Source organism: Rana temporaria, chromosome 5, assembly GCF_905171775.1.
Source record: "Rana temporaria chromosome 5, aRanTem1.1, whole genome shotgun sequence".
Classification (NCBI taxonomy): domain Eukaryota; kingdom Metazoa; phylum Chordata; class Amphibia; order Anura; family Ranidae; genus Rana; species Rana temporaria.
The window spans coordinates 337352209-337371867 of NC_053493.1; the positions used below are offsets into that span (position 1 = coordinate 337352209).

At 44.3% G+C, this 19659-nt stretch overlaps 1 protein-coding gene across 1 annotated transcript; it reads right to left on the bottom strand.

Moving 5' to 3' along the window:
• Positions 1-11354: 11354 nt before the first annotated feature.
• LOC120939676 (parkin coregulated gene protein homolog) lies at positions 11355-18119 on the bottom strand. The gene is made up of 2 exons (XM_040352011.1): positions 17413-18119; positions 11355-11396 (listed from the first exon to the last, which is right to left on the bottom strand). Exons 1-2 carry the CDS (start codon positions 18064-18066, stop codon positions 11355-11357), a joined length of 696 nt encoding a protein of 231 aa, XP_040207945.1. The 5' UTR covers positions 18067-18119.
• Between the last annotated feature and the right edge of the window lie 1540 nt (positions 18120-19659).

The window sequence follows — 19659 nt, forward strand, 5'->3', positions numbered from 1 at the left end:
CTAACTCCACTCTAGAATAAGATCTTTTTGGTGCAGTAGCATGTAAAGGTGCCCATTCACAAATTCAGCTTGCTGCACAATGCAAACTATTTTCTATGTTGGATTAGGGCCCACTGTAAAAATCCTGTGAAGCTAAAAAGGGCTATTTCAGGCAACGAGTAAAACCATACCATGTGCGCCTAATGCTATTTAGCATTACTACAGCTGTGCTACCTTCATCTGTGTTTTGTGTTATCAACTACTAGAATCTGGACATCATCCAGGTAACGTACTAAGTCTAACGTACTAAGTCGATGTTTCTTCTTTTTTTCTCTGCCTCCTTTATCACCAATCATATTCAAACTTTCACTTGATCATCCTAGATAGTCAGCAATTGCAGAAATGCTCCAAAGAAGCTATAGCGAGGGCATTGTTTCAGGGACGAAGATTAATCCTAGTCCACTGGATAGCTTACATGAGTGATACACTTTGCCTAGAAAATATATTTATCAACATATGGGTTGTCCTGACATATCTGAAAAAATATGGGGCACATGGTTAGACACCCCAGGTCTCAGCCCCTTTTGCCGCGTACACACGATCGGTCCATCCGATGAGAACTGACCGATGGACCGCTTTCATCGGTTAACCTATGAAGCTGACTGATGGTCCGTATCGCCTACACACCATCAGTTAAAAAAACGATCGTGTCAGAACTCAGTGACGTAAAACACAACGACGTGCTGGAAAAAAATGAAGTTCAATGCTTCCAAGCATGCGTCGACTTGATTCTGAGCATGCGTGGATTTTTAACCGATGGCTGTGCCTACTAACGATCGTTTTTTTCCCATTGGTTAGGAATCCATCGGTTAAATTAAAAACAAGTTGGCTTTTTTTTAACCATGGTTAAATAACCGATGGCGCCCACACACGATCGGTTTGGACCGGTGAAAACGGTCCATCAGACCATTCTCATCGGTTTAACCGATCGTGTGTACGCGGCATTAAACTTAGTTGCCAATAGACTTTTCTAGTCAGTCAAGCTTAAAGGGGCTGTAAAGGTTAATTTTTTATTTTCTAAAAAGGTTCCTTTATGCTAGTGCATTGTTGGTTCACTTACCTTTTCCTTCCATTTCTCTTCTAAAAAAAAATTCTTTGTCTGAATTTCTCACTTGCTTTTCCTCCTCAGTAATCTGTTCAGTAAGCTGTTCTGGCTGATTCACCGCTCGGATGATGGGGGCAAGCTTACTGAGGAGAAACAGGAAGTAAGAAATTCAGACAAAGAAACATTTTTTAGAAGGGAAATCGAAGGAAAAGGTAAGTGAATCAACAATGCACTAGCTTAAAGGAACCTAATTAGAAAATAAATGATGTGCTCTAATTTATATATTTGCACATTGTTTTCCCCGGAGATGTATTGTACTTTTTTTTTAATACTTGCAATAACCACTTAAGCCCCGGACCATTTGGCTGGCCAAAGACCAGAGCACTTTTTGCGATTCAGCACTATGTCGCTTTAACTGACAATTGTGCGGTCGTGCGATGTGGCTCCGAAACAAAATTTACCTCCCTTTGCGCAATAAACAAAATAGAGCGACAATTTTGAAAAAAAAGCTATATTTTTTACTTTTTGCTATTATAAATATCCCCCAAAAATATATAAAAAACGTTTTTTTTCCTCAATTTAGGCAGATACATATTCTTCTACATATTTATGGTAAAAAAATCTCAATAATCGTTTATTGATTGGTTTGCGCAAAAGTTATAGGGCCAGATCCACGTAGCGGATCGTAATTTTCGGCAGGCGTAGCGTATCGTAGTAACCCTACGCCGCCACAACTTTGAGAGGCAAGTGCTATATTCACAAAGCACTTGCCTCTAAAGTTACGGCGGCGTAGCGTAAATCTGCCGGCGTAAGGGCGGGGAATTTAAATGATAAAGATGTGGGCGTGTTTTATGTTAATTTTACTTGAGCCAACGTAAATGACGTTTTTTTTATGTGGGGGTATCCCAGTGCGCATGCTCGAAATTAACCCGCAACAAGCCAATGCTTACGACGTGAACGTCATTCTACACAAAGCCCTATTCGCGAATGACTTACGCAAACGACGTAAAATTTTCAAAATTCGACGTGGGAACGACGTCCATACTTAACATGGGATACGCCTCATATAGCAGGGGTAACTATATGCCGAAAAAAGCCTTACGGAAACTACGAAAAAAAATGCGCCGGCCGGACGTACGTTCGTGGATCGCCGTATCTAGCTCATGTGCATACTCGACGCGGAAATCGATGGAAACACCACCTAGCGGCCAGCGTAAATATGCACCTTAGATCCGACGGCGTACTAAGACGTACGCCAGTCGGATCTAGCCCAGCTTCAGGCGTATCTTGTTTTGTGGATACAAAACAAAGATACGCCGCAGCAAACTAGAAGTTATGCGGCGTATCAAAAGATACGCCAGCGTAACTTCTTTGTGGATCTGGCCCATAGGGTCTACAAAATAGGGGATAGTTATATGGCATTTTTATTAATATATATTTTTTTACTAGTAATGGCGGCAATCAGCGATTTTTATCGTGGCTGCGACAATATGGCAGACACATCAGACACTTTTGACGCCATTTTGGGACCATTGTCATTGATACAGCGATCAGTGCTTAAAATTATACTGGCAGTGAAGGGGTTAACCAGTAGGGGGCGCTGAAGGGGTTAAGTGTGTCCTAGGGAGTGCTTCTAACTGTAGGGGGGATGGGCTATGTGTGACATGACACTGATCACCGCTCCCAATTACAGGGAGCTGTGATCAGTATCCTGTCACTAGAAAGAATGCTTGTTTACATCAGCATTACCCCGTTCTTCCTCTACGTGAGACGATCGCGGGTATCCCCGCGGACATCAAGTCACCCTCACAGAGCTCGCGGCAGGCACGTGCGCCCACAATGCTGCATTTTAAAGGGGACGTACAGGTACGTCCATCTTCCCAGCCGTGCCTTTGTAATGACATATATCGTCGTGCACTGGTCCTTAAGCGGATAAACACCTTTCTGATTGAAAAAAACTTCCCCTGCCAAAGTGAATCTGATTCATGGCTGTAAAATGTCTTAGCGATGACATTTTTACATAAGGTTTTCAGTAAGGGAAGGCTCGCTAGAGAATTTTTAGTAAGTGTGTTTGGGAAGAGTTGTCATACATCACAAACAATGAATCACAGATTGCCAGATTACTAACAAAAGGGGATGACGGTGACTATTCACTTCATTCTTGAATACATAAAAACAGAGATACTGTGCAGGTAGGGTGTGTTCCTTATATGTATTTTAAGGTTTTGTTTTCTATTTTGACAGGAGTATACATTTTAGCCCTGGCCAACATAACTGTAGTTAACATAAAAGCAGCACAAATGTTAGATTACTGCAAATCAAGATTAGTAAGAGTTTTTTTTGTGATCCATTGAAGCATTTGTTTGCATCAGCCATTTAAGAAATTTGATACAAACTATCTAAAAAAAATACCTCTTATGTGTTTCATGAATAAAGATAACCACAAAATCTAATTTTGGTTTAGGTTATTCACAGAATTTGTTACCAGCCGTATAGTGTGAGACAGTGGCCAATCATTGACAAAGCAAACTTCACTATATTACCAAAAGTATTGGGACATATGCCTTTACACACACATGAACTTTAATGCCATCCCAGTCTTAGTCCATAGGGTTCAATATTAAGCTGTCCACAAGGTTTAGGAGTGTGTCTATGGGAATGTTTGACCACTGCCTTTACATTTAAACAAACTTTAGTCTGTAGGGTTCCATATTGAGTTGGTCCACTCTTTGCAGCTATAACAGCTTCAACTCTTATGGAAAGGCTGTCCACAAGGTTTAGGAGTGTGTCTATTGGAATGTTTGACCATTCTTCCAGAAGCGCATTTTTTAGGTCAGGCACTGATGTGGACGAGAAGGCCTGGCTTGCAGTCTCTGCACTAATTCATCCCAAAGGGGTTCTATTGGGTTGAGGTCAGGACTCTGTGCAGGCCAGTCAAGTTTCTCCACCCCAAGCTCGCTTATCCATGTCTTTATGGACCTTGCTTTGTGCTCATCTGCCAAAGTGGTACCTCTTATCCCATGGGTAGCATCTGGAAGAAGGAGACAGGAGGCTAGAAACAGTGGCATAGCGTGGGTTGTGAACACCCAGGGCAAGGCAAGTAATTTGCACCCCTAACCCTAACTTATTTACAGCAGAGCGACCAGCCGATAATAAGTAAGGGTTATAGGCTGGCCGGAAAGAATGACAATAAAAACCTGTTACAGGAGGAAACTCTTTATTATTATGCCGATTGCCCTCACTAATTTTCACGCATCCCCCCCCCAGCTCTCAGCTCTTCAAAAATCTCCCCCTACACACACTTCTTTACAGTTCTCACCTCTTCACAAATCCCCCCCACACTCTCCACAATTCTCCCCCCCACACTCTTCACAAATTCCCCCCCCCCCCCCCACTTTTTACAGCTCTCACCTCTGCACAAATTCCCCCTAACCACACTCTTCACCGCTTCCACCTCTATGCAACCCCCACACTCTCAACAAATAGAAAAAGACAGGGGTGAGAGAGAAAGAGAAAGTAGAGAAAGGAGTTGTAAGAGTGAGGGTGTAAGAGAGAGAGAGAGAGAGAGAGGAGGGTGAGAAAGAGGGGTGAGAGAGGGAGATGAGAGAGAGGGGGGTAAAGGGGAGGGTGTGAGACAGAGAGGGGGGATGAGGGGGTTGAGAGAGGGGAGTAAGAGAGAGAGAGAGAGGGGATAAGAGAGCAAGAGGGGTAAGAGAGAGATTGGGGTGAGAAAGAAAGGGGGAGTAAGGGGGTAAGAGAGAGAGGGGGTGAGAGAGAAAGAGATAGAGGGGGTGAGCGATAGAGGAGGGTAAGAGAGAGGGGGGTGTCTAGGAGAGAAAGAGAGAGGGGGTAAGAGAGAGGGGGTGAGAGAATGAGGGAGTAAGAGAGAGGGGGTGAGAGAGAAGGGGTAAGAGAGGGAGAGGGGGTGAGAGAGAGAAGGGGGAGAGAGAGAAAGGGGAGAGAGGTGGGTCCACCCTCTGAAAACGTTGGTTTGCTCCAGTAGTTCTGAAGAACTCATCATCTGCCAAAGTGGTGCCTCTTATCCCATGGGTAGCATCTAACAAGAATGGCTACTTACAGCAGCAGCACCGATTCTATTGCTGCAATGTGTCGGGGAGAGGCCCGACATGTCTGGATGGGGTCTGTGTTGACAACAGGTGGGGATGTATGGCTTCAGTATGGTCTGTGCCCCTCTAAATTTCGCATCAGGGGTGACCACACCAGTTGCCCCCACTATGCTACGCCACTGGCTAGGGAGCAGGAGGAACTAGGAGATTCGTTTTGGTGATATATTGAGACAAGATTGGTGATGTAGCTGAAGTCTATGAGATTTCGACAGTAATTGGATTTGGGGCTGAAAGGACAGGTCAGAGTCCAGGATTACACCTAGCACTCTGACATGAGCAGAGGGACTGAAAGTTGTATTATTGATCTTGATGGAGAAATCAGCAGAGGGGCACAGGCTGTGGAAACTATTATGCGTTCAGTTTTAGAAAGATTGAGTTTGAGGAAGTAGTGTAACATCCATACTGAAATGTCAGTTAATAAGTTAGTATTGTGAGAGGAGGCTGAAGAGGTGAGTCCAGAAATAGACTTGGGTGTCATCAGCACAGAGATGGTTAGTAGATTATAATATGAGGGATAAGGGGTGAAGCATAGAATACAGCAAAAGAGTGACCGTAGTAGTTGCGAGGGAACAGGGTCCAGCAGAAAGGTGGTAAGGTGGGCTTGTGAGAAAAGTTTAGCAACCTCTTCTGTAGTAACAAGACCAAAAGAGGAAAGTATTGAATGGGATTTTGAATATGGTATGTTAAGTGGAATAGATATCTGTACAGTGTAGATGTCGCCGCACCAGTTTTGTTTTTGAAGTGATAGACAATCTCCTAAGCAGTGAGTGAGCTACTGGGTGGACAGTTAAAGGTAGAGAAGAGTTAATGAGGAAAAGGCATGATGGTGAAGTTGCAGGGACTGCGAGTCTCAAAAGAAGAGAGGGATAGAGAGGAAGATGTATGAAGATCTTGGAGGGTGCATTGTGAGGATAGAAGCAAACCAACTCCACCTTTTTTCCATCCACTGGGTGAGTGAGTCCAGTGGAGGTCTCCATGGGGAGAGGACAGTGAAAGAGGCAAAGTCAGACTCTTGAAGTCAGGTTTCAGTAATGACAAGTAAGTTAAGGGAATGGGGGACCAAAAGGTTATGGACAATGGTGAGCTTATTACAAACAAAATTAAAACTCTCAACTTTGCTCCTCCTGACTGTATGTCAGCCATGGACTACATATAGGGCCAGATTCTCAGTGGAGATACGACGGCGTATCTCCAGATACATCGTCGTATCTCTGAGTCCGGCCGGTCGTATCTATGCGCCTGATTCATAGAATCAGTTACGCATAGATATCTATTAGATCCGACAGGCGTAAGTCTCTTACGCCATCGGATCGTAACTGCATTTTTCCGCTGACTGCTAGGGGCGTGTATGCTGATTTACGCGTCAAAATATGTAAATCAGCAATATACGCGAATTCACGAACGTACGCCCGGGTGACGCAGTACATTTACGCCGTTTACGTTAGGCTTTTCCTGGCGTATAGTTACCCCTGCTATATGGTGGCGTAAGTGCGGCATACCAATGTTAAGTATGGCCGTCGTTCCCGCGTCAAATTTTGAATTTTTTACGTTGTTTGCATAATTCGTCCGTGAATGGGGCTGGGCGTCATTTACGTTCATGTCGAAACCAATGACGTCCTTGCGGCGTATTTTGGAGCAATGCACACTAGGAAATTCCACGGACGGCGTATGCGCCGTTCGGGAAAAACGTCAATCACGTCGGGTCAAGCCTAATTTACATAACACACGCCCACCTCTTCACTATTTGAATTAGGCGGGCTTACGCCGGCCTATTTACGCTACGCCGCCGCAACTTTCTTTTAAGAATACGGCACTTGCCTGTAAAAGTTGCGCAGGCGTAACGTAAATAGGATACGTTACGCCCACACAAAGTTGCGCCATTCTACGTGAATCTAGCCCCCAGTGCTCAAATGGTTGGAGGTCTGTAGATGCTAGCTACTGAGATATAGGTTAATCAGGATGTTGAATTCTCAAGCTATTATCAAACTATCAAATTATGTTCATGAGACATTTTCTTTAGTAGAAAGTTGAAGACAGTAAACAATAAGACATGCAAAATCCAGTAAAATCTCTCACTTTTTGTGTTATCTTTCATTTGCTTTAGAAACAAATGAATATGATTCTGTAATTTATGTGCAACTTGTAAAGTAACTGAAAGTGCTCAGCATTTCATTCTTCCTGAGTGGAGTGACCCTACATTAGAATGCCATAGATTCCAGCAGGAGCATCTCCTGGGAAGCAGTGAGATTTGCTGCCAGCTAAAACAGACGTGAAAGGAAACATTCATAGTGAAAAAAACTTTCTGCCAAAATTCTATCACAGGGTCATGCAAGAAAGCAAAACACTACAAGATGCCAAAGCACTGGTAAGACTTACAGAAAGGTGTTCTCAGTAGAACTGTGATATCAACAGTTATCAGGAAGTTTGTTCAGTAATATTTCTACACTGAGTGATTAAACGTTTTGTGTTCAGGAGAATTGAATTAGTTTTATTATTTTAGAGCATGGCTTATTGTTGCAGTGTATTTTTTTTAAAGGAGATATGGAGAGAAGCAGGGGGCTACGTAAAGGAAAAAAAACATGCATGCACTGAAATACTACTAGAAACAATCCTTGGTATTCGTAAAGCATCTCATAGATACCCTTTAGAAATATTTCTAAATTGTGACAAATGGCGGAACTTGCAACATATGTCAAGGTGTATATGAATCTGTTGCAATTGTCACAAGCAATTGTGAAGTGCTGAATTTTTACTGCCAAAGAGGCTATTTGGCAGAAGTTGGGAGAATAATGGAAATGTATCAAAAAAACTTAGAGGAACTTACAGACAAATTTATTCACAGAATTGTCTCAACGATGCGGCACAATAATTACACATTCCAATTATTTACACCCCCCAGAAATGTGTTGCAAATTCCTTATTGAACCAAGCCTCACTTTTTACAAGGATTAAAGGATAATAGGATATTAGAACTGTGTATTCAAATGGTACTTAAGCTGTGCATCTATGGAGAGCTAGAATCATAGATCCAGGGGGTGATGGAACTGTAGATCCAGAATGTGAGAATTGTGAATCCAGTGGTGCTAGAACCATGGATCAAGGAGGTGAATCCAGGGAGTGTGAAAAGTGTGGTTCTGTTTGGCTCTAATAGTGAGGATTCAGGGAATAGTGGAACTGTGGATTCTGGGGGTGCCAGAACCTTGAATTCAAAGGGTGGGTAAACATTGGATCCAGGGGGTACACTTAATTTCGGGTTAAATAGGGCCTTCTTAATGCAATTGTGAATGTAGAGTAATTTGAATATTGGAGATAGTGTATGTTGTCATTTTCTTTTGTCAGTAAAAGTATTCTGCCTTTGGAAAAAAGTAGTGGCAACCAATGTGTCTGTAAATTTACAATACAAAGATATAGCTGCAAACCTAACCACCCCCTCGTCTAAATGTATTGTGTTACCACTTATTTTACAAATAATTGAATATCAGTCCTAATCTGAATGGCCACCATATATCCCCCTTGCTGTAGATTATATGAAGTTTCCCATTGAAACCTTTCCCAGGTAAATAACAATCTGAGGTAGGTTGATGGTTATTAGCATACAGTTGACTCAAATATAGCTGCTGCAGGGTCAAGAATTGTTTATGATGGGGCCTGAAGTAGTATCATGCTTTCAGGTGAGAAGCTGCTTCTTGATGCTAATATGCTCTTTTTTAAGGGAGACATGGGGCATATCCACTGTTTCTTCTGTGGCTGAGAAAACTTACAGGATCTTTGCCATGAGCACACATTAACAGCCCAAAGAGATACATTCACTATGGTGGCAAAGCAAGAGCATTACGATCACATCATTACACAATGGCCATAATGGCATTAGTGCGTTACATAGACACAAGAAGCACAACGGTAAACTCCCGCCTAAGCCATAAAGCTTAGCTGATAATTTTGTAGCCTAAAAAGAATCGTTAGTTTTAATTAAAAAAATACCAGAGGTAAGAGCCCAAATCAGTATTGCATTCATCCCCATTTTGTATAAGTTTTAATTCAAACTCTTTTTCAGTTTTGGATGGGGTGGGGAAGATATGGAACCTCTGTTAGGTTTTTATTGCTGTCTGTGTTCCCACTGTGGATATACACTCCATCTTTGTGGCACAGTGACCGTTGTCACCAGAACAGGAGGTGAGGGAAAATCTTCAACAGGAAGAATCTCTTCGGGTGACAATTGTCTATAAAGGGATTTTCCCTCATTTTGGAGCAATTTCCTTCAAATTCCTGTTGTGTCATGAAGCAAAAAGGGAAATCTCCCAACAGGACACAGACAAAAAATAATAATAACGAAGGGCTTGAACCAGTCTCAACTTTATCTAAATTTAAGCGGTTGTATATCGCTGGCCGTTCCCCCTCCCCCTGCAAGATAAAGTCATAATATGTTAGTATGCATCGTATACTAGCACATTATGTGAAACTTACCTTAAAACAAAGCTGTTCCAGCGCCCGCAATGTCTTCCATCTTCACCCATCTTGCTTCTGGGTTTGCGGGCTCCGGCTCTGTGGGAGCCGCCATTCGTGGCACAGGACCTTTTTAGAAATGGCAGGGGTGGCTGTTTCTTCAGAGTGCATGTGCGAATTATATTACTGGCTGCTTGTAATGTACATATCTCCTAAACAGTGCACGTTTAGGAGATATTTACACTACCTATAGGTCAGGGACATGCGGTGAGGTCAGTGGCTGGTGAGGCACTGGCTAGTATCAGAGCCAGATACACACAGGTTACATACGCCACAAACATTAGCGCAAGAGCAATAATTCTAGTACTAGACCTCCTCTGTAACTCTAAACATGTAAAAAAATATTAAAGCGTCGCCTATGGAGATTTTTAAGCACTGAAGTTTGAAACCATTCCACAAGTGTTCGCAATTTTAAAGCATGACATGTTAGGTATCTATTTACTCGGCGTAACATCATATTTCATAGTATACAAAAAATCAGGCTAACTTTCGTTTTTTTTTTATTTATGAAACTGTTTCTTTACAAAAAAGTGTTTGAAAAATTGCTGCACAAATACTGTGTAACATAAAATGTTGTAACAACCATCATTTTATTCCCTAGGGTGTCTGCTAAAATAATATATATAATGTTTGGGGGTTCTGAGTAATTTTCTACCCAAAAAAAATATGATTTTTACATGTAATGCCGCATACACACAACCGTTTTTCATGACGAGAAAAATTCCATTTTATAAATTGGTCATTAAAAACGACCTTGTGTAGGCGCCAGAGCATTTTTCTCGTGAAAAATGGGCATTAAAAATTTAGAACATGCTCTATTTTTTCTCGTCGTTTTTCACGTGGTGAAAAACGGTCGTGTGTAGTCTTTAATGACAGGGGAAAAAACGTGCATGCTCAGAAGCAGGTTGTGAGAAGCGAAATTTGCATAATCAGCCCAAAGGGTGTCGCCAATCGAATGGAACTACCCCTTTATAGTGCCGTCATACGTGTTGTACAACACCACTCTTTGCTCAAGCATTTTTTTTCACTATCGTGTGTATGCAAGGCAGGTTTGACAAGAATCACGGCGAGAAAAACTTGTGTGGGGTACGCAGCTTAAGAGAGAAGTGTCAGAATTGGCCTTGGTGGCAAGGGGTTAATTACCATAAGTAAGTAATATACAAATAATTATTAAATATTATGTTTAAGTTAATTTACTATATTTTCAAAAACTGTACTCAAGCAGGTGGCTTAACAGATAAATTACTGAAATTTGTAGTTATAACTTCAAACCAGTATTTTCACAGTAAATAGATAAATAATACATTATTATATTATAACATAATAATATGATTTAGCTTGATTAAAACAGTGCCTTTCAGGAGCAGAAGATTCTCATTCCCCCTTTTAACTGTGTGAGAAAAACATGAGATTATGGATAAATCTTATACATATATAGTTAAGAGGGATGGGCTGAAAAGTAGTATGTGTATTTTAGATACATGCCCCCTTCTATGACACAGTGAGAGGACAGACTCCACTGCAGGATTTTTATTAGACAGTTGGGGCCAATGGTACTTTACCATTGGTCCAAGGCTCCAAGCTGTCCGTTGAACTTAGTGCTTCTTTTTTTTTTTTTTCAATCAATAATCCTATTTTATTTAGTTCAGCAGACAAGATTCGTAGGCAGGCACCATATATTTCGAGATTTTCCTAGCTTGTGACGGAAAATATTAATTATATGAAGACAGGAGGCGAGTATCTTTATGCATTAATCCTTCTTTATTAATGCCCATAGCAGAAAAAATTCAATATTCCATTTAAATGTAAGTGAAAAAAAAACAGAGAAACTGTACGGACTACAACTCCCAGCAGTCCTAGGGCCAGTAGCCACTCCCATTCTGTAGCCCCTATATAAGTACTGTCCCATCTTGCATCTTCCTCTTCTTTATGCGAATCCTAAACCAACAGGAACCAGGAACATCCCTTGAACGGTCGTCTAATCACCGGATTCTTCGGCCAGCCGGTCCGACATCTCAGTCTCAGGAGACAACTGGGGTAAATTGTAACACGTCCCAACGGGGACTAACCAGCGAAACGTTTTTGGTTAACAGGTCATCCGATCCCAGGAAAACTCTTCACGACCGACAGGTCGTCAGCACACATGGATTGTGATAATGGTCAATAACCTGGAAGAGAAATTAGAACCGTGACAGGGTTGGGTAGGGAGGGAAGATACTCGCCTCCTGTCTTCATATAATTAATATTTTCCGTCACAAGCTAGGAAAATCTCGAATTATATATCAGACAGGAGGCTCATATCTTTATGCAAGTTCAAAGCTTTAACGTTGTGTACATTACTATGACTAAAGGCAATATATATGTATATACAAATCCTATGTATATGTGTAACAAAACCAATCATAAGACGGACATGGAGATATGGTCCTCCGGTCTAAAGTAGAATTGACGGAAGGTGGTCTCAGACGACCAGTCGGCCGCCAAAAGGAGGTCTGCCAGAGAACCCCCCGCCGAAACCACCTTGGTAGCCATAGCTCCCCTGGAAGAATGTGCTCCAAACAGGGCTATGTCTATGCCCGCCATCTCCATGACTGATCTAACCCAACGCGCTAGAGTGGCGGAGGTGACCGGATGGTGAGGTTTGACATATGACAGTAGAAGCTGTGAGAAAACAGGAGAGCGTATGGCAGCAGTATATGCTTCGTAGGCCTGCAGGCATTTAACCACACAGAGTCGCGGGTGCGCCGGGAAGTAAGGGTAAAATACCGACTGAAGGTTAGTCTTGGTCCTACGGACCACCGAGAATTTAACCCCTTGCGGCGAAAACTGACGCCTGGAAATGTCCAACGCTCTAACGTCGGAGACTCGTTTGATCGAAACCAGACACAGAAGGACTGTTAGTTTATAAGACAGAAGCCTGAGAGGCAACGCCTCGTTGTCACCCCATCTAGAGAACAAGTCGAGAACCTTGGAGACATCCCAGGTGGATTGGTATTTAGGGCGTGGGGGTCGCTTGAATTTGATGCCCCGCATCAGTCTACATATCAAGGGGTGTTTGCCGACCGGTAGAGAGTCTACCGGGTAGTGGTAAGCCGAAATGGCTGATCTGTATACATTTATGGAGCTGTATGCTTTACCAGATTCGAAGGAATCCGCCAGGTAATTGACTATGACAGTTACAGGGGCTTGTACGGGATCAACCTGTCGTTGATCACACCAACGCACCCAGAGTCCCCAGGCTAATCAATATGCCGATCGAGTCCCGGGGGCCCAGGCCAGGGCGAGGAGGTTTCTAGCTGACTTAGAAAGGTCGCTGTCTGGGTCTGGCACCCCGAGACCAACCATGCCAGGAGAGTCAGCGTGCCGTCCGCTACCAGAGGGTGAATGCCCTTGGTCGGATGGGAGAGGATGTGTGGAAAGTGAGGCAAGAGCCTGGGATGGTCTATGACCATCTCTAGCAGGAGGGGAAACCACGGCTGTGTCGGCCACCAAGGAGTGATCAGCACAACCGTCGCCTTCTGGTTTGCTATATGTAGCAACGCTCTGGGGATCATCGCGAATGGGGGAAACGCGTAATGCGTCTCCCCCGTCCAGGAGTGACGGAAAGCGTCCACTGCTGAGGCCCTCGGGTCCGGTCTCCAGCTGAAGAATCGAGGCAGCTGATGATTGAGGCGAGAGGCGAAAAGATCTATGCCTAAGGGGCCCCAAAGTTGGTTCAGTTGTATGAAGACTGAGCGGTCCAGACGCCAGTCGCTGGAGTCGGTAAGGTAACGGGAATTCCAATCTGCTATAGTGTTGGAAGAACCCGGGATGTATTCTGCCATAGGGATGATATTGCGGGACAGGCAGAAGTGCCAAAAGTCTTTGGCAATATCCGCTAGAATTTTGGATCTGGTGCCCCCTAATCGGTTGATGTATTGCACCGCTGCAATATTGTCCATGCGTAATAATACGCAGCAGTTGGATCTTTCTGTGAGAAAACTCTGGATGGCGAACAAGGCCGCTAGGAGTTCCAGTGCATTGATGTGTAGGAGGGACTCCCTGTTGGACCAGGTCCCCCCCGTCGAGGTCTCGCCTAAGCGAGCGCCCCAGCCCCGCCGGCTCGCGTCTGATTCTAATATGACGTCTGGGCATGAGTTGAAGATCGTTTTGCCATTCCACTCGACGGCATGTCGCAGCCACCACTGCAATTCTGTTCTGGCCTCCGCAGAGAGAGGTACCTCGTCTGCGTATCTGAGACCCTGTCGTAGATGAAGGATCTTGAGCCGTTGGAGGGCCCTGTAGTGGAGAGGGGCTGGGAATATGGCTTGTATGGAGGCCGCAAGCAGGCCTACCAGTCGGGCTAATACGCGTAGAGATAGATAGCTCCTGCGTAGCACTGCTCTGATCTCTTTGCGGATCAGGGCTAGTTTTGCTCTGGGTAAACGGAGGACGGCTTGGTTGGTGTCTACCAAGAAGCCCAGGAATTCCATTTCTTGAGCAGGGATAAGGACCGATTTTTCTTGGTTGATCAAGAAACCTAGTTTTTGTAGCAAGTTGATCGTCCAAATCATGTGGCGTGAAGCTTGTGTTTTGGAGCATGCTATGATGAGGATGTCGTCCAGGTAAATTATCAGACGCACTCCTCTGCTCCTCAGAGACGCTACTATCGGTTTCAAAAGTTTGGTGAAACACCACGGAGCGGACGACAGTCCGAACGGGAGGCATGTAAATTGCCAAGTGCGTCCCCACCATCTGAAACGGAGTAGCTGTTGGGATCCTGGGTGCATAGGAACGGTGAGGTAGGCGTCCTTTAGGTCTACCTTTACTAGCCAGTCTCCCGGTTGAAGGAGATCTCGGAGGCAGTGGATACCCTCCATCTTGAAATGTCGATATGCGACATGTTGATTCAAGTCCCGAAGGTTTATTACGGGGCGGTAGCCTCCCCCTTTCTTTTTGACTAGGAAGAGGTTGCTGGTAAACCCCGGGGAGGATGGGTCGACTTCGTCCACCGCTTGTTTGGAAATGAGGTCCCGTAATTCGTTGTCTATTAGCGCTATGTTTTGTTTTGCAAATCGAATCGGGGGGGGTAGCCTGCCTAGATTCGGAGAGGACAACAGTTCTATGTGGAACCCTGTTATGGTGTTCAGTATCCACGGATCTGCCGTAATCGCAGACCAAGCGTGGGTAAAAAACATCAGTCGTCCCCCCACAGGTGTGTGAGGAAGTGGAGCGATGGGAGTACTCACCGGTGTATGGACGAGAGCGGGGATATCCTCTGTTTCCACGTCCTCTCCACGATCTACCACGAGGTGGGAAAAATGGCGCTGGTTGTGCCACAGTGTTGTATGGAGGTGGAGCCTGGGTATAAGGTTGGGCAGTTGCCCTGTTGAACGGTCTGAAACTGGTATTGCGGCCGGCAGAACGGCCCCTACTTCTGCCGGCCCGGGGAAAAACCCTATGCGTTCCAGATTTTTTGAGCGAGGTTTGGGCTTTATCGAGGCTGTTAAAGAGCCCTACAAATTTATTAATGTCCTTGACCAAGGACTCGCCGAACAGCATTTCTTCTGCTGTTGGACCAGGCTCCGTTTCTGCCAGGTGGGCTAATTGTGGGTCAAGGCGCATCAGTATGGAGCGTCTGCGCTCAATAGAACAGGCGGTGTTAGCGCTGCCCACTAGACATACGCCTCCTTGGGCCCATCCTCTCAGTTGGGTTATGTCGAGTGTCTGGTCTGAAGTTGCCGCTTGCTCTGACAGATTTAAAATCTTTGTCAGCGGGCCAAGGAGATCAAGGATCCGGTCCTGTATACTTTTAAAGGAGCGGTCTATCCCTTTTTTGGGGAACTTTCCTGTTTTTAACAGGTATTTGGAGAGGATGGGGTCTATCTCGGGTGTTAAGACCACCTTCTTAGGAATATATGGGCGAGGGCATTCTGCCCGCAGTTTGTTCCGATTAGTCCTCTCAAGGGACCTACGTGCCCAGAATTCCACATATTTTGATACATGGGGTAAAGGGGACCAATCCCCAGAACGGGGATGGGAGATGGCATCCGGATGAAACAGTGGTTCGCCCAGAGCATCTACTATAGCTGCGCCCTGAGTTTCAGGGGTGGCGTTTTGGTCGAGCGCCAGTGACCCAGCATCCTCCTCATCATCGTATTCGGACTCTGAGACCTCAGTCCCACCCGACTCAGCGGATGAATCCTCATCTGAATCAATTATAAACGAGTCGGGTTTTGTCCGCCTAGCGGACCTATGCCTCTTTAGTGACTCCCTGAGGCCCAGGGGTTGGGAGGAGTCCGAGGGATGCGTGGGGTGGCAGTCCGTGTGGGGAGCTGCCTTGAGCATATTATTTACTTCCCCTGCCGGGGAGTCATGGGTCGCCACAGTGTTTCCTCTTTTGTGAGGATTTGCCCTTCTTTAACTGTGGCTCATCGCTGTGAGGTGGCGGCACAGGGGCTAGAGACAGGACCTGCTGCGGTCCAGATGGCATGGTAGCTGAAGCCAGGGCAGCTTGTACAGACTTGGTGATTAAGTCCTGTATCTGAGCCGTTCTCAAAAACTGCGCTGTATCAAGCGTCATCTCGTCTCCCTTAATGGGAACTGAAAATTCTTCTGACATTTTGTTATTGGATTAATATATATAGTTATAAATAAAAAAAAAAAAAAATGAGGGCAAATAAGCTGTTCTATATGTTGTCTAAGCAAGCTGGTCTTGCCCAACGCAATGCACTAAGCTGTGCAGTAATCAATTAAAGAACCTATCCAGCAGAGAAAAAAGAGAGAGGAATAAATTCCTTATCCCTGATCGTTATATTAGCTGAGATAAGATTATATCGTAATTGAGTAATCCAGGCTCCTACCTCCTGCACCGTCAGCACTGAATAACGCTGCGGTGGGAGGAGAGCCTGGTGTGTATTTCCTCCTTGAGGCGAAGTCTCGCGAGACTACGCCTCAGGAGTCCTATTGGCCAGGAGAGCTGAGTGAATATCCTCCAGAGGCGAAGTCTCGCGAGACTACGCCTCCGGAATCCCTATTGGTAGGTTGCGTGAGGGACAGTGCGACGGACACGCCCCTCCTCGGCCCGCGCGCGCGAAGACCTGGATCGAAGGGGAAGAAGAAGAAGGAAGGGAGTCCTCAAAATGGCGGCAGACACCGCGGCAATGTGAGGCACACACGTGAGGTGAGGTAGCGCCCGCGCAAGCCACCAAGGGATAAAACGGTGAGAGCGGGGAAAAACAGACAGGGCCCGGAGGCAATCCGAAAATTAATAAACCATCGCATTAGGCGCAATGGCACTAGCTAAAACCTGACAGAAAAGGGAATAATATAAAAAACCTTTGACCTCCTAACATCTAAGCCATTACATTAAGCGCAATGACATCAAGGTTAAAATGAAGAAAAAAGACTAAATATGAAAGCCGTTGATAATCTTAGGCTATATCATATATATATATGTCATAAAATTATACTTATCTGAATATCCGTGCTGCTATGAGCAGAAAGAAAGAGGAAGATGCAAGATGGGACAGTACTTATATAGGGGCTACAGAATGGGGGTGGCTACTGGCCCTAGGACTGCTGGGAGTTGTAGTCCGTACAGTTTCTCTGTTTTTTTTTCACTTACATTTAAATGGAATATTGAATTTTTTCTGCTATGGGCATTAATAAAGAAGGATTAATGCATAAAGATATGAGCCTCCTGTCTGATATATAATTTATATTAATAAACACATCTTCTCCTCCATGGCGCTCAAAAGCTTCTAGTGTTTCTTGAATCAGGTCACCAATGTTTTCACGTTTTTGCTGGCTGTAGTCAATGCCATCGCCTGAGTTCACATTTATATTCTTGAAGATGTTGAGAATGGGAAGAATCTGGCGGTAGTAGGGGACAAGAGCTTCACCCACCATTTCAGATGAAACAACCAAATGCTGCAGAACTTTGAGAGTGGTGCAGATGACTTGCCGGGTGCGAGTGTTCAAGGCATTTTTTATGGGTATAATGAGCTGAGGAATGACAGGCAGAATCTTTGGTCCTCCGTGCTCCAGCATGTCATGGACTCCCTGACGTGCAAAAAATTCATAAGGATGTGCCATTTCACAAAGACCATCAAAGAAGAGAGGCAAGTAGTGGTGATAATCCAATTTCTCAATCTCCACCTTCCAGGCTATTTTGTTTCCTTTCGTATCCTGCTCAAGGGCGATTGGAAAGTCTCCTCGCTCATAAAACTTGCAAAAAGCCGTGGGCTTTGCAGGTCGTTCTTTGAATGTTGAATTATTCATCATGGCTCTAACAGTGAAGCCCTCAGAAGAAACTTTGCCCTTGGTGTGCTCGGACTGGACAGCCTTCCCGGTGTTGGTCTCAATCACCATTTTTTTTCAGAGGAGAGGATTCTCTATGGAGTGTAGCGGAATACAGGTGAGCGGTGGTAGCCTCTTACTGATGTTTACATCCGTTGTCACAGCAACAACAGAACACGCTGCCTGTCGTTGCTAGGCGACATATCAACAATGCCTGTTACGTAGCATGTGTGATGAGGCTTTACAGTGCTAATTTGCAAGTGGCACGCCCCCCTTCTTAACTTAGTGCTTCTGACTAAAAGTAAGAAGAGGCACTGTGAGCTCATCCTCTCAGTCTGCTGCAGAGTTTGCCAGCTTGTATTTTTAACTGTCCGCTCTGTATGTAGGTTCTGACAGGCTGCACAAGGAGCCCCGTATCTCCGTAACCACAGGAGCCCCAAATTTCGACCAGTGGTGGGGTAGGACTTCGGCTATTGAATTTGGGACCCCAGGTCGTCAAGCCATGACCATCAAAGTTAAATCTTTTTTAAATGTATTTTTTATGTTCATGGCAGGTACGGCTCTGCTTCACCTGCCTCCCCTGACTGCACATGCATCCTATAGGCAAGCCTTATTATAGGCTTGCCTATAGTGAAAAGTGAATAAAGAAAGTTTACTTCCTCTTTAACAATAATGTTTAGCTGTACACTCAATTTAAAAATATATCTATATCCCTGAAAATTCTAAATTTTATATATTATAATACTATACTGTACTTAAACCTTATTTATTTCAATGTATTATGTTATATTGGATGACTATTTGTAATACATTAACAATGTATTGTAAACCTACCACTTGTACGTAAAAAAGGCACAAGAATAGAAATTCCCAGCACAGGTAATTGTGGCACAAGAACAAGTTCCATTTCTAGCTGTCCTATATTTCTTACTATTTTCACCATGAAAGTAGATGTGTGCCATTTCCTGTTCTCACATGTATGGTAAAAGGAGGGGTTATGAAAAAAGTAATACCTAATATATTATGGATAGAAGTAGCTGAGCATTTCGTCCTGCTCTACGTTCCTATAGAAATTGCTGTTCTTCCTTATTAGTGGACCAGCTGGTGAAGAGGCGGCATCTTGGGCTGTAATAAGCGGTGCCGAGTACAAGCTCAGACACACAGCTTCTGAAAATACTTTTGTAGTCAACACTGGACACTGCAGGGGGAATTTAGCATCTCTATGTTGTAGGTTCTTTAAATTAAAACAATACACAGCAGTCTATAAATTTGTTTTATGACAAGAACAGTAAACTGCACATCATAAATCATGATGGGACATGCAACAGGAATATTACAGCATGTTTGTAAAATCGACCATTATAAAAAAAATGGAAACTTGGGCTGTTACTATGCAGAATGTATTGTAAATTGGCAGCAGGCACAGTACATTTTGAAGCTGAACTCCAGGGAGAGAAATCCTTTACCCTTTCAGTAGGGGGGTCGATCATTGCAGGGTTAATATACTTACTTTTTTCCTTGCTCCCCCAACATCTGGCACTCAACTCCGCTTGGGTTGTGGGTGGGCTCTTGGCATCCGCACATACAATGCAGATCTATTAGTCCACCATTGTACGGGATGACATAAGAGAACTGAAACCATTTGGGAAGCTAAGGGAAAAGGCA

Bases quoted from the DNA above. Each gene is read 5' to 3' on its own strand.
- LOC120939676 (XM_040352011.1), bottom strand. From the start codon at position 18,066: ATGGTGATTGAGACCAACACCGGGAAGGCTGTCCAGTCCGAGCACACC. The intron at 11,397-17,412 runs AATTATATATCA...AGGAAAATCTCG, and splicing joins AAGATGTGTTTATTAATATA to AAATATATGGTGCCTGCCTA.